General features: G+C 37.8%; 1 protein-coding gene across 3 annotated transcripts in view; it reads right to left on the bottom strand.

Moving 5' to 3' along the window:
* Positions 1-305: 305 nt before the first annotated feature.
* The window catches only part of FRS2 (fibroblast growth factor receptor substrate 2), a 52,771-nt gene continuing 40,385 nt past the window's right edge, over positions 306-12,691 (bottom strand). For 2 of the 3 annotated variants that reach the window (XM_054086390.1, XM_054086398.1), the window contains 3 exons: positions 11,117-11,275; positions 10,115-10,278; positions 306-7,741 (listed from right to left, as the gene is read on the bottom strand). In XM_054086390.1, coding sequence (XP_053942365.1) covers positions 6,791-7,741; positions 10,115-10,278; positions 11,117-11,275 — 1,274 coding nt within the window. In that variant the 3' untranslated portion in view covers positions 306-6,790. Of the gene's footprint in view, positions 7,742-10,114; positions 10,279-11,116; positions 11,276-11,944; positions 11,977-12,691 lie in introns of all 3 variants that reach the window. The other variant, XM_054086406.1, reaches the window with a different exon arrangement.

Raw genomic sequence — 12,691 nt, 5'->3', positions numbered from 1 at the left:
AAGCATTGGAACAGGCTGCCCAGGGATGTGGTGGAGTCACCATCCCAAGAGGCGTTAAAAAAGCATGTAGATGTGGTACTTTGGGATATGGTTTAGTAGGCATGGGGGTGTTGGGCTGACTGTTGGACTTGCTGATCTTAGAGGTCTTTTCCAACCTTAATGATTCAGTGAGTGGAATACAGGAGGGGAAACGGGTACTTGAAGCAATGTTTCAAAGAAAAGCAAGAAAGGTTATACTAACAAAATACAGTACAGTGACAGTAACACTGGGAAACACCGAAGTAACCCACAGACAATTTTCAATGTAAAATCAATAGTTTATTGCCATGCTACATTTTTTTTTCCCAAATGAAGTTGGCACTGGTAAAGGGGGAAAATGTTGTCATGATACATAATACATTTTTTTAAAATGCACATTTGGTAAGCTTTCTCAATAATGACAGCTTAAAACAAGTGAAATTATTTTTTTTTAAGATTAATGTGGAATGGCATAAAAATACACTCTGCATAGTATAATATCACCTTTTTTCATAAAAGAAATATGGAATGTTTGTAGAAACAAATTCATTGAACAGGGCAAATTAACGGAAATTTTATAAACAATTTGGCAATGGTACTCCCACTGTATAGACTTTTTTATATAAAAGAAATAAAAATCTAGAAAGCTACCTTTATACAAAGTTGCTATATTTATGCCTTTAAGTAGGAAAAAACATTTTATAATGCAAATTAAGACATACAATAATCTTACAATATCATACAATGTAATGACAAGAAAGGAACGTACAACATAAGATTTTGGCCTTCGTAGAAATGTCTATTTCTGCATTTAATAAATGCATTTGTGGCACACTGGTGACGATTGGTATTCTTACTACTACCAGTCAGCTTTTAGGCTAGCACGGTTTTCAGCCGTACTGTAATGGCAGGTCTGCAGTTTAGTTAAAAACATAGACTGTTTTTCACAAGACAAAAGGTGATGCTGCAATGAAGAGAGATGTGAAAAAAGGCAACATGCCTGCTGGTTGAGACATCTGTATCATGCGACAAAATACAACACTCTTTCCTTTCATACTGGAGCATCTTTTATACATTCAGTTATTAAGTACCGAAGTCTTACAAGTGAGAACATCTGCGTTCAAGATTTGGCAAAATTTCAGGGAAAATACAAAGTTAGTACCAAATATATAATATATTATATATAAAATGTGGGTGTATGATATACACATGTATTCTAATGCAAAAAAACTGCATTATTATGGAGTTAAATTTGCTGACATCCATTCCTAAACAGCATAACCAGTAAAAAACAGGTGTAATTCTGATCTTTCACAAACTTCAGAATCACTTCCTCTTTCATACATAATAGTTAAAGCAACATATATGCAAGTATGACTAAGAAATCAAAATTCACATAGTAATCTGAACTCTGACCAAAACAAATAGGATTTTTTTTTCAGTACATGTTATTAAATATATTTATATTTTTACAGTATTTTTAGAGCATTCCTGAAGAACTTGACCAACCAAGTCCTCAGGTGTAACAGAGCTATTATGTCAGCAGACCTTGATCTTGCAGGAAGACATCCAGTGGCTCTTGAAGTCAACATGAATTGTTCATTTGGCTTCAACAGACACTGCACTGAGGCCCGAACAAGCTCGGGAAGGATCGCCCTGCTAACAAGGAAGATCCCCCAATGACATCAAAGCTCCTCCTTCAGACTTCCCTTTCTATTGTCACAGGGAAGAACTAGAGCAAAGGAAACATGAACTCTGGGCTCTCTGGGTTGTTGGCAGGTGGTGTTGGAGAGCACAGCCCCAGCACCGGGGAGTGGCAAGGTAAGCTCTATGGCACCTTTTGTACTAAGGGTTCTCGTGGAGAGCAGATAAGCTGCTCCTCCACGCTCATCGCTTGGCAATTCAGTCTCTCCGGGTTCTCAGACGCGAGCTGTGGCCCCAAGGCATTAAGTACTTTGCAGACACAGAAGAAGATGGTCCCTGTTCTGAAGGGCTTGAGCATTTTTCTTAACCATATTTTTTACATAATCTCCTTTGTATATACACATATTTGCTACATAAAATAGAATTACACCAAAGTAATGGATATAGCAGAGAACATTGTCACAATATATGTATATTACCACACTAAATAATTACGAAAACTGCAAGAAAAATTTCAAAATGCCCTTTGTAATATATAAAAATATAGAAATGTCCACACTTGTTTCATCAACGTTAAAGGTAACCATCTCCTGTATTCTATCTGTACACCTATATATTTTCCAAACAAAATACTGCGTTAATCTGGAGTAAACATCGTATTAGGATCATATCCTCCTAAGATATCTGGCAGACTTAGTCACATACCTTACAGCACAGTATCACAAGAAATAACGCATGCATGGTCAGAGTTACAGCTGCTAAATTGTTTGGGGTTTTTTTCTTATTCACTTATCTTGTCCAAAAGAGGAAGTAATTCCTAAAGATTGCAAAAGAACCTTAACTCGTGGCTTCTTGTCTTTTTTTATGTACGTTCAGTAAGAAGGACATCAGCAACCCTGACTCCATCTTAACGCAGTTTTTTGTGGTGGAATTTCTTCTGCCCTTTTTTTTTTTTTTGGAGTGTATATGAATTAAAGATAGTGTAAATGAACGCACGTTTATATTAAGTAAATACTGTCAAATATAAATGCCTGAATTGCAACCTCAAGGAAAAGATGGGAAAGAGCGTATCATTAAATTCCAAAAATACCTAATTCTATCTATCAAATCGCAGGACCAAACTTGTTTAGGGGAAACAGGAAAATTTCAGATTTAAGTCCACTATCAGTTCCTACTAAATCAGTTTCATCTTATCTGCAGCCATTAAATAAATTAGTATAGTGCAGAAATGGAATTCCAACATTGATCCCACATTACACAAAGAGAATACTGCTTAGAAACAGAGGTCCAAATCAGATACTACTTTGAGCATGTAGCTATGTAACTGACATCAATCAGAATTTGCATTTTTTACTTCACCAACAGTGAACAAAGAGTCTGCTCTCTCCTCACTGTCTCATTTGTTAGACATACACCAAAACCAAGGATACCCAGATTTTGAGCTAACACACCAGCAAAATCTTCTGCTGATCTGTCACCTGCAAAAGAACAGCTCTGTTTTGACACTGGTTTGGACTCTGTACAGCTTACACCTTTCTGTGGCCCTTTTTACACCCAGGCCCTAGCCAGAGGTGTAAACACACAAAAACATCCAAACATTAGGGGGTTTAAGCAGTTTATGATATCAAGCGTCTATTTGAACAGTTAAGATTTCTATAAAGGTCCTGTACACTTTAATAGGAACAGGAATAGTGTTTCAACACACAGCGTCACATTCAACCCCTGTCACATGCAAAACATACTTACTGGGGGAAACAAAAAGTGTTCTAATGAGAGTTAAGGTTTTCAGAACGGTCATTTTAATATTGTTTTATGGAGTCACCAAGAAACACCACAAAACTAAAAAAATCTGGTCCTCCTCTCGACAGCAATTTGAGAAAAATATTTTCCTGATATAACCAATGGATGAATCCTCATTAACTGCATTTCTAGTACAATCTTTATTATGTACTTTTGGTCACCGTTTTGTCTTTTTTATCATCTTGAGTTCCTTAAGACACACCAATGTACGTCCTTCCCAAAATCACTGCATTAAAGGAATACCTACAGTTAAAGGCTTCCCTCGTCAAATGTGCTGGAAGGGCAGCAGCCAACTGCATGTTATGGATGAAAAGTGGAACTCATGGAGATGCTGCCATTTTTGCAGGACCTAGTTTATGTAAACTTAATATGTCTCAATTAATAAAGAAAATGGTTACATATTTGTAGTTTCTCAGTCGATACACCTGTGGGCCAAAATAAATATGATCTCAATACTGTGGAGAGATTTCAGCTGAAAACGGAATCATAGATCAGACACTAAATCTAACATCACAGCCTTTAAAAGAGACTGAATTGAAAAAATATTTACCAAGTCTCAAAGGGTAAAGTGCATTGCAACTACATCTACTTCAATGGGCAGAAAGTAAGGAATGCTAAAGATGAGTAGTGCCAGTAACAGGGACTACCCGGTGTGTTTGCAGTGTATGCAAAATGAGAAAGCATTATCCCACCTCTAAAATATAAGAAGGTAAAAAAATAGTCCTAGAAAACATGTCCCCAGACTAGTTAATATAATTAAGGCTACAGAAAGTTGTCATTTCAGTACGTTCTCAGTTCCAGGGACCAGAGCTAAGAAAACACTCCCTATGAAGTACTGTGAAACTTGCAACAACATAAAAAAATTACTCAGACCATCCCTTGAATCTGAGACTATTCAGGATAAAGGTGTAGGACAGTGCACTGGAACTAAGAAGGGATATGGCTGGTGGTGGTCATTTCAGCAGGTCACTTGGGATCTAGTTTCCCTGTTTGTCGTATTAAGAACATTACTTCTCTGCTTCACAATTGTGTTTTAGGGGTCCAATTAATTAGTATTTCTGAAACATCCATACTATACAGATGAGGACCGTATAATTTCTAGGCAGCTAGCTAGATCAAACATATTTGCCTCAAAACACACGCTGAAGCATTAGTTCCACTCACAAATTTAAGTGAGCTGTAAACTAAGAACAAGAATCACACCAGTACCATTAACCCAGTAAGTATTTTGCAATACCTGGTAATTTCTCTTCAGTACAGACCAACACTGATCCACAAGGTGAGGCAATGGCAAAGATGCAAAGGAGCACTAACACTGCAGACCTGTAACACATGTAACTCTAGGTAGTCATTACCTTCTTGAGTACTGAATTCTCCCTACAAGTCAATGAGTCTATCAGAAGAGTATGCATAGGCTGACCAAGAAATCATTAATGATGATTTTTTCATACCTCACTGAAGTTCCTCAATGGTCTCAATGACTCCTATCTTTTATTTCTGCAAATTATGTTCTTAGTGCATCTGGTATTTCAGTACCATACAGTCTGTAAAGAACAATGAAGCTCAGAGAAAAATGGCTGCCTGATATCCCTTAGCGGTATGTCAAGACATGTGCATTTTAGGTACTATTTACTGCTGCCACTACTAAACTGAGAGAAGATCAAGTAAAAAGTTAACAAAGGAACAGGAATACACTCCAATTTAAGAGACTGAAAATAATTATAGTTTGTTTTTTAAAAAAATTGAATTCAAATATTGCATGAAGACCCTTAATTCATTTTCAGGTCTCCAAATGGCTTTTCTTGTATGTTTTTGCTCACTCACAGTTCAAGGTTTATTTTACATCACACCAGTTCACACAAATGTCAGTTCTATTACAAGCACAGGCTCAAGAGTCATCTTTTCTGCTGCTAGTATAGACCAAGGTGCACCTGCAATGCTGCCAGAATCAAAACCAAAACAAAACAACTTCTGCTAAGGGTGCATCTGGCATATTCCACGAACAACATTCTACCTGAATGTACCTGTAACACTGAGCAGCCATCATTGTAACCCAAGTTCATCAACTGCAAAAGGAACAGAAGTATGCCCATAGATAATACTACCTTCAGATAATTTACTACATATCTTTCTACATTAAAGTATACTATCAACTACGGATGTACATTGCTTGAATGTACCATTTTCTATGAAGAACTATCAAGTCCAGTACCCTGCCTCCCGTGTAACCTGTGTCTGGTGCTTTAGAGGAAGACAATAACTGCATAATAAACCTTTCCAGTTGTGCAATAATGCATGCTGCTGGAGAACTGGGGTATTCGTCAGGCATAAAATAGTAGAACATTGGACAAAGACAACCATTTGGCCTTCAAGAGCCTTTCTTTGTCAAATGCAGAGAGTAAGACAAACACATAAACAACCCTGAATAATAATTAAAGTTGTATACAAAATTTTGAATTCTAAAACAAGACATTACGGAACAGATAAAAAAGAAACACACAAATGCGAAGAATGGAAGGCACACTGAACTACGAAATGACAAGAGAGCCTTAATTCATATAGCCAACCTGTGAATCCCTCCACAAAAAAAACCCAAAACCCTAAGGAGAATAAAATTGTCAGATTTCACAGGGAACGTGATATGCCACTCTGAATTCTCTTCTAGCAGAAGAAGCTTAAGGCTGAGTTTAGAAGCGTTTATAGCTCTGATCAACAAACTTCAATGCGACCTCTCAAATATTACACAATTTAAGAAAACTACTGTGAATTAGAGGCTTTCTTGCCCATGTGGTCAAAAAAACCCAACAGACAGAAAAAGGTGTGGTGTTTATATCCCTTGAGATGAACTCATGTATCCTGTGTACATCAAACTGAGTGAATTAATGCATTACATACACTTCATTCTGGAGGACCCTCTTCAGTGATGAATGAACATAACACATGTATCTCAAAAGATTAGGTTTACCTGCTAATAAAGCACATATCAAGAGGCTTTAAAAAGTGTTATAAATGCCATTAACAAGAATAGGCACCAGACCAGAATATTTATAAATTCAAAACTGGCATGTCACTCAGGCTAATTAATTTAAAGAGGCACTGTGAAAGGTGGTGTTGCTGCTATGCAGTAATTACTACTACTGTAGAATGAAATAGTGTTACCTAAATGAATACTTGCTGTACATTAATTCCCTTTAGTTAGACAAGTACATGAAGTATGCAGAAAAAGTTCTATTAGTCTATAAAAGGCTTTAGTGTTAAGAAATGCAAAGTATTTGCATCTTCATTATAAACTTCACAAAAGGTGCAAATGATTTAATGCTTCCCAGGCTCACATAGGCAGGTCAGTACTGTTATGTCTAGTTTTCCTAGAAGTACCATCATCTCGGGGCAGTGCTTTTTGCAAGCTTGACATAGCAGCAGTTCTTTCAATGTCTATCACAGCATACAGCTCTGTGCGCCTGGTTGGAGTTTGCGGAAGTGGAGTGGTGGGGGTTTTTGGAGTCTGAGGGTTGTCGGAGTCACTACCACCTTCCAAGTCAACCTGTATGTAGTTGAGCTGCCTGTGTTCTAAACTTGGACGTCTAATGTCGAAGTTAAAGACTGTTGGGGTACAGTCCCGACGTCGTGTAAATTCTACTTTATGAGCACTTGCTGGTACTGTTACATTCTCTGTATTGACATAATTATGCATTGGATCTAGATTATTATGATAGCCATTCAGAGAAGGGGTCTTTGGTCCTAAACTGTCATCTTCATCTCTACTCAGCTTGCGGGCTTCCCAAACAGGCGGCAAGGATGGCAAGTTCTCATAGTTCAATAGCGCAGTTCTCCTCTGAGCAGAATTGTTAATGTTCTGGGCATCTGAGGTACTGGTTGATGTCAAACGACCTCTCCTGACCCCTGAGGCACTAGGGATTGATAACCTATTTATATTTTCATACACCAATTTATTACCAGACGGTGTTTCTCTACGTTCATCACTGTCGTACCCAGTGTCCCATTCAGTGTTGTTTGTGCTGCTGCCACTAACTTGGTCTCTCCCAAGTTGCTCCAGTTTCTCTCTTTCCATTAACTGCCTTTGAACAGGTGTTGGTCCTAAAACAAACTTGACTCCTTCAGGCTCCAGGAGAACCTGAGCATCTCTGTCATCAGTACACATCTGATCTTCTTTCACTTTAGTTGTTTCAGTGTTTGAAAGCTTTGATTCCAGTGGCGCATGCACACTTGATCGATTTTTTCTTTCCTCTTGTACCCCAGTAGTGTTGACGTAAGTATGCACCTAAAAGGGGAAGAAAAAAGGAAATTCAAATGCCATTTGCACTTCTTTCCCTCTTCAAAATTTCTTTCCTTCTTAACTACTCACTTTTCTAATCAAAACACCTGAAAAGCAAATCTTATGATAGCAGCTGTTTAAGAGCAAAGGTCAACTCTCTCACGTTTTGCTGAAATATACTCAATTTGGGGTTTTTTCTCCCTGAAATTTTGCTGTTTGTTTTGTTAATGTTACTCTAACAAAAGAACAGAATTTACATTCTACATTAATAATTATTTTGATTTGATGTTTTCTCAGTTGTGGTCTAGTTACAGCTTTTCAGGTTCTCTTCCAGCTCAGCTCTGGTCAGGGATGCCTTGGGCTGCTCCAACTTAGCTTGCTAGTTCACTTGGACAAAACACTGAAGCAGAGCTCTACTTCGCTGTCTCTTACCATGACAGTAACCAAGAGTTCAATAGTTGCTTCAGCTAAATTTTTCTTGCTAATTTCCACGCTGCAAAGGAAATTTACTGTCCATTTAAGAAAAAAAAACCCAAGCAATGACCTAAAAAGATCCCAGGATCTTGCCTTGTATGCTACTCCAGCACCAAGAAGAGAGGTTGGCTCTACTGAAAGAACAGTCCGTTTATTCTTGAAGAGGCAACAGCCTCCTAATACCAGAAATGAAGCAGAAAAAGATACAATTCCATATGAACTGCAGCACTCGGAATTAAAATGGAGCAGGGGTTGGCACCAGATGCCACTAAAAAAGGCAGGAACACATCCCTAATTTATCCTTTCAAGTCCCCAGAGTGGATCAACACAAGGCTGAATGGGAAAGACTGGAGTAATGCATTCATTCTCTTAAGTTTTAACGCTCTGGAGTACCAAAGAGCAGCAGTCATCTAGCCTTCCCAACTTCTGTCAGTCTGTACAAGCTGAAGTGTTATTTACAGCTCACTTGACTCCTACACTGATTCTTTCAACTCATTTACACTTCAATAACTCCAACAATAACACTTGGACTCTTCTGTGAGGGCTCCTAACAAATCCTTTCCCAGAAGACAGTTCACTGGACTTCGCTCTAGTTAGCCGCTCTGGTTAGCCTCTCTGTTTTCCAGCACCGTTTCTTGCCACACACAGGAGTCTTCCTAAATCACATTACATTTTATTACACTTTACTAACACTTTCATTAGCAATCTGAATGATGAGATAGAACACAACTTCTGAAAGTTTTCTGTCTATTCCAGATTGGTAGGGTTTCAGCTGAGAGGGATCTCAGCAGCCTGAAGAACTGAGCCTATGGAAACCTCAGGAAGTTTAGCAAGACCAAATGCAAAATCCAGTACCTAGTATGGAACACCTCCAACAGCACAGGCTGTGCACCAACTGACTTGAAAACAGCCTTGCAGAAAAGCACCAGGTTCCAGGTGCATAGGAAGCTGGATGTCAGTCAGCAGAGTGAGCCCTTGCAGCAATGAAAACCTTATGTGCATTGACTTGTGTAAGCAAAAGCACAGCCATCAGGTTAAGGAAAGTAATTACTACCATCAATCAAGCACTTGTCAGATTGAACATGGGCTCCCCAGTACAAGACAGACATCACCACACCAGAAGAAGTCCACTAGAGAGCCATGACTAGAGAGGATGGAGCATGTGACATACAAGGAGAAGCTGAGCAAGCCATCCTTGTTCCGTCTTAAAGGCCAGGAAACCACCCAATAGCTGTTTTCAACTATTGAGCAGCTAAAGAAAAGGCAAAGCCAGAACCTTTTTAGAGATATTCAGCAAAAGGCTACGGGGCAACAGATATAAGCTGTAATAGGATAAGGTCTGTTTACATATTGGAGAGAAATGCTCTCACAACAAAGGTCAAACACTAGTATGTATGTCTCAGAGACACTTGGAATCCCCTTTGGGGTATTCAAAGCATGGTAAGACAAGGCTTTGTGCAGCTGTCTCTAACTTTAAAATCTCACCTGCAGGACTCTAGAGGTCCCTTCTAACCTAAGTTATTCCACAATCTCTATTCACCAAATAGAAGACCGATGTGTATAGAATCTTTTTGACCAGAATCTTTCATTATAAAGTACAATTTATGTGTTTAAAAAGAATTACTGATTTTTTTTAAAAGAGTATATACAAACACATGTTTTCTATATCTTTTTGTATATAAATATGAAGAGCAATTCAAGGTAGTGATGCTTCCTCAGCAAGCTATCCTACAAAGAATCATTTAGAGAGGCAAAGCAAACACTTTTCTGAGGCAGTTAACGTATAGTAGAAATATGTTACAGCTGCTACAGAAAAAAACAAATGAAAGCCTACAGAACAAGCACTAGAAAAATCTGAACTAATGTGTAATCTAGAATATATGAGGAGGGGGAAAAAATACCCACTTGCTCTTCTGCTACAAGTAAAGGATGTGTTGATTCTTCACCGACAGAGGGGAGCCGTGCACTTCCGACAGAAGGATGTCTGCTGGAAGGATGTGATGAAGCATCTCCAAAAGATGGATATCTGGGATAGCCGTTGGGTAAACTTTGCGCATTGAACCCAGGAGCTGATTCAATCAATAAACAAGCAAAACCATATTAAAATAGAACATTATACTGTATACAAGTAAGATGCTTTATATCTTTGATTTTCAAACGAGAAAGTAAGTGAAAAGGTATTAAATATGCAAGACAGTTTTGCTGGGGGGGAAGGACTGGGAAAGCAAATTGCAGAGTATAGCACCCCAGTATTTACTGGGAAATGTCTGAAGCAATCACTAAAACTTAGGTGTGTTATGCACCATAAACTTCTCGGTAAAGTCCCTATCCAACTTCTATCACTAACAAGATGCCTCCCCAACAAACAGGTACTTACTTACTTAAGCTTCCATTTCTCTGAAATAACCAATAACTAGGAATTCAGAGTTTCAAGCCATCTTCCGGGATCACTTAAAGTCCTCTGGTATTTTTGAAAGGACTTCACTCTATCCATCCACAGCAAAAGAGACTGCAAACCCACTATGGATGTGATATTACCATTACTTTTCCCCTAATAAAAAGGCTGGAACATTGCCCAACATTAACATTTCTTAAGACATGCTACAAGTAAAATATGGTGACGTGTTATAAAGCAGTGTTCTCATGCAACAACTAAGCTCATAAAACATATCTGAAAGTTGAAGAACTTGACTATGGAAGTTTTGCTCTCAAGACTTGGGATTCTCAGAAGAGACTTCTCAGCAAGAACCTTGAGAGAATGCATTACCTGTAATTAGCCAGAATGCATTACTGGTAAAATAGCATTGAATTTGCATTAAATCTTTAAGCAATTAAAAAGAAAATTAATTTAAAGCTAAGTACCACGTTAAATTCAGGTGTGTCACATGACAGTATAACCATACTTACTGGTAGGCGTTCGAGGAGTTCTGGGAGCCTCCAATTCAGTTTGATGATTATTTCTTTCTACTACTGGTTCTTCTACCACATTTATGCTATTATTCTGCATTATCTCTTGCAACATATTAAATAGCTCTTCTGCACGGGCACATTTAAAGGCAAAGATCCCTATAAATACAAAAAAAAAAATCAAAATCCTTTAACTTAAGAAACATGCCTTACAACTTTCAAATAACAGAACTGGAATCCATGTAATGAAAACCTGTTGAAGAAGCAAAAATGTTAACAAATTTTTATTGCCCAAACCCACAAAAATTTACTATGAGAACCTTTAAAGTGTTGATCTAATAGAAGAATAAGATTCCCATGCACTGAAAGTTAAATTAGAACAGAAAACTGATTCAGTTAAAAGCAAAACTAAGTTTTGAGTGCTAAATGAGGGGTTAAAAAAAACCAATCACAAAACAGGGCAAGATTTTTTTTCTTTTTTTAAGCTGATAGAAAGGATACCTGTTAAAAAAATACATTTTTTAAAAGACACTACATGAAACTACTGTGGTGCTAGAAGGTCATATTTTTAAAACCAGATTTCTATTAAATTACCTTTAAGATACCTGCACAACAGGAAAGGAGGATTTAAACACTGGGTAAAAGTTCAGTTTCTTTAAGAAGATTCAAATGAAAAGCTAGTAAGACAAACTGTGTGAAACAGACAGTAACAAACCAATTGCTTTAGGCTAAAGGATAGACACAGAACACAAAGTTAGCAGCAATACCATGTTTTGCGTGTGTATTGTGCCACTTTGTCTTTAAACAGCAGGGAGCGCCCCAACTTACCCTCACCAGCAAAGTCGCAGCTTTGGATTATTCTTCCATTGAAAGCATGAAGTTAAAGTTGACATGCTTGTTAAACGTGGGTGCAGGTGCTCATTTTTTAAAATGAGTATTACAATCTTAAAACACTCTTTACTAGAAACTACCTACCTATGTAGCTACTTCTGTAAATGCAATTATGTTAATATGCTGGCAATTACTATCATTATATATGTATTTATGGACACGGAACCGCGACAGATCAGAACTCCCAGAAATGCGCCATATGGCAAAAGTTCACAAAAACCCAGCTGGGAATATACCAAATGGGTTAAGAGGAATTACACATAATTAATAGTCAGCTGGTACAGTGAATAAGCTTCATGCTTGCAACATGGCAGCTGTAGAGCTGTTCCGCTACGTTTCCCCAACCCATGATCCCACCCAAGTACAGTAGTCCATGTTTAATTTTTTTGTCTATTTCTGAAAATTCACACTGGATATTTAATTCTAATAGGAAAAAAGAAAACAGAAAAACCTTGGTTCACAAGCTTTAAAGAACTCCCAGTGTCTGAGAAATTCAGTTGCCTTTACTCCTTTGTTTAAAAAAAAAGTGCTTCCGAATTGCTGATTCCTTAAATATGAGGTGAACCAAGTTGGCACTGAAACTGCATCAATAAACAAGTTGATAAAACTTTGATTCTTATTAAATGTATTCACATTAAATGCAATGGGACCTGTCACTTACACAATATGGTGACACACCAGCTT

Source organism: Cuculus canorus, chromosome 1 (genome assembly GCF_017976375.1).
Source record: "Cuculus canorus isolate bCucCan1 chromosome 1, bCucCan1.pri, whole genome shotgun sequence".
In the NCBI taxonomy this organism is placed as follows: domain Eukaryota; kingdom Metazoa; phylum Chordata; class Aves; order Cuculiformes; family Cuculidae; genus Cuculus; species Cuculus canorus.
The sequence above is the reverse complement of the archived record's forward strand: the minus strand, read 5'-3'. Positions and strand labels throughout refer to the sequence as shown.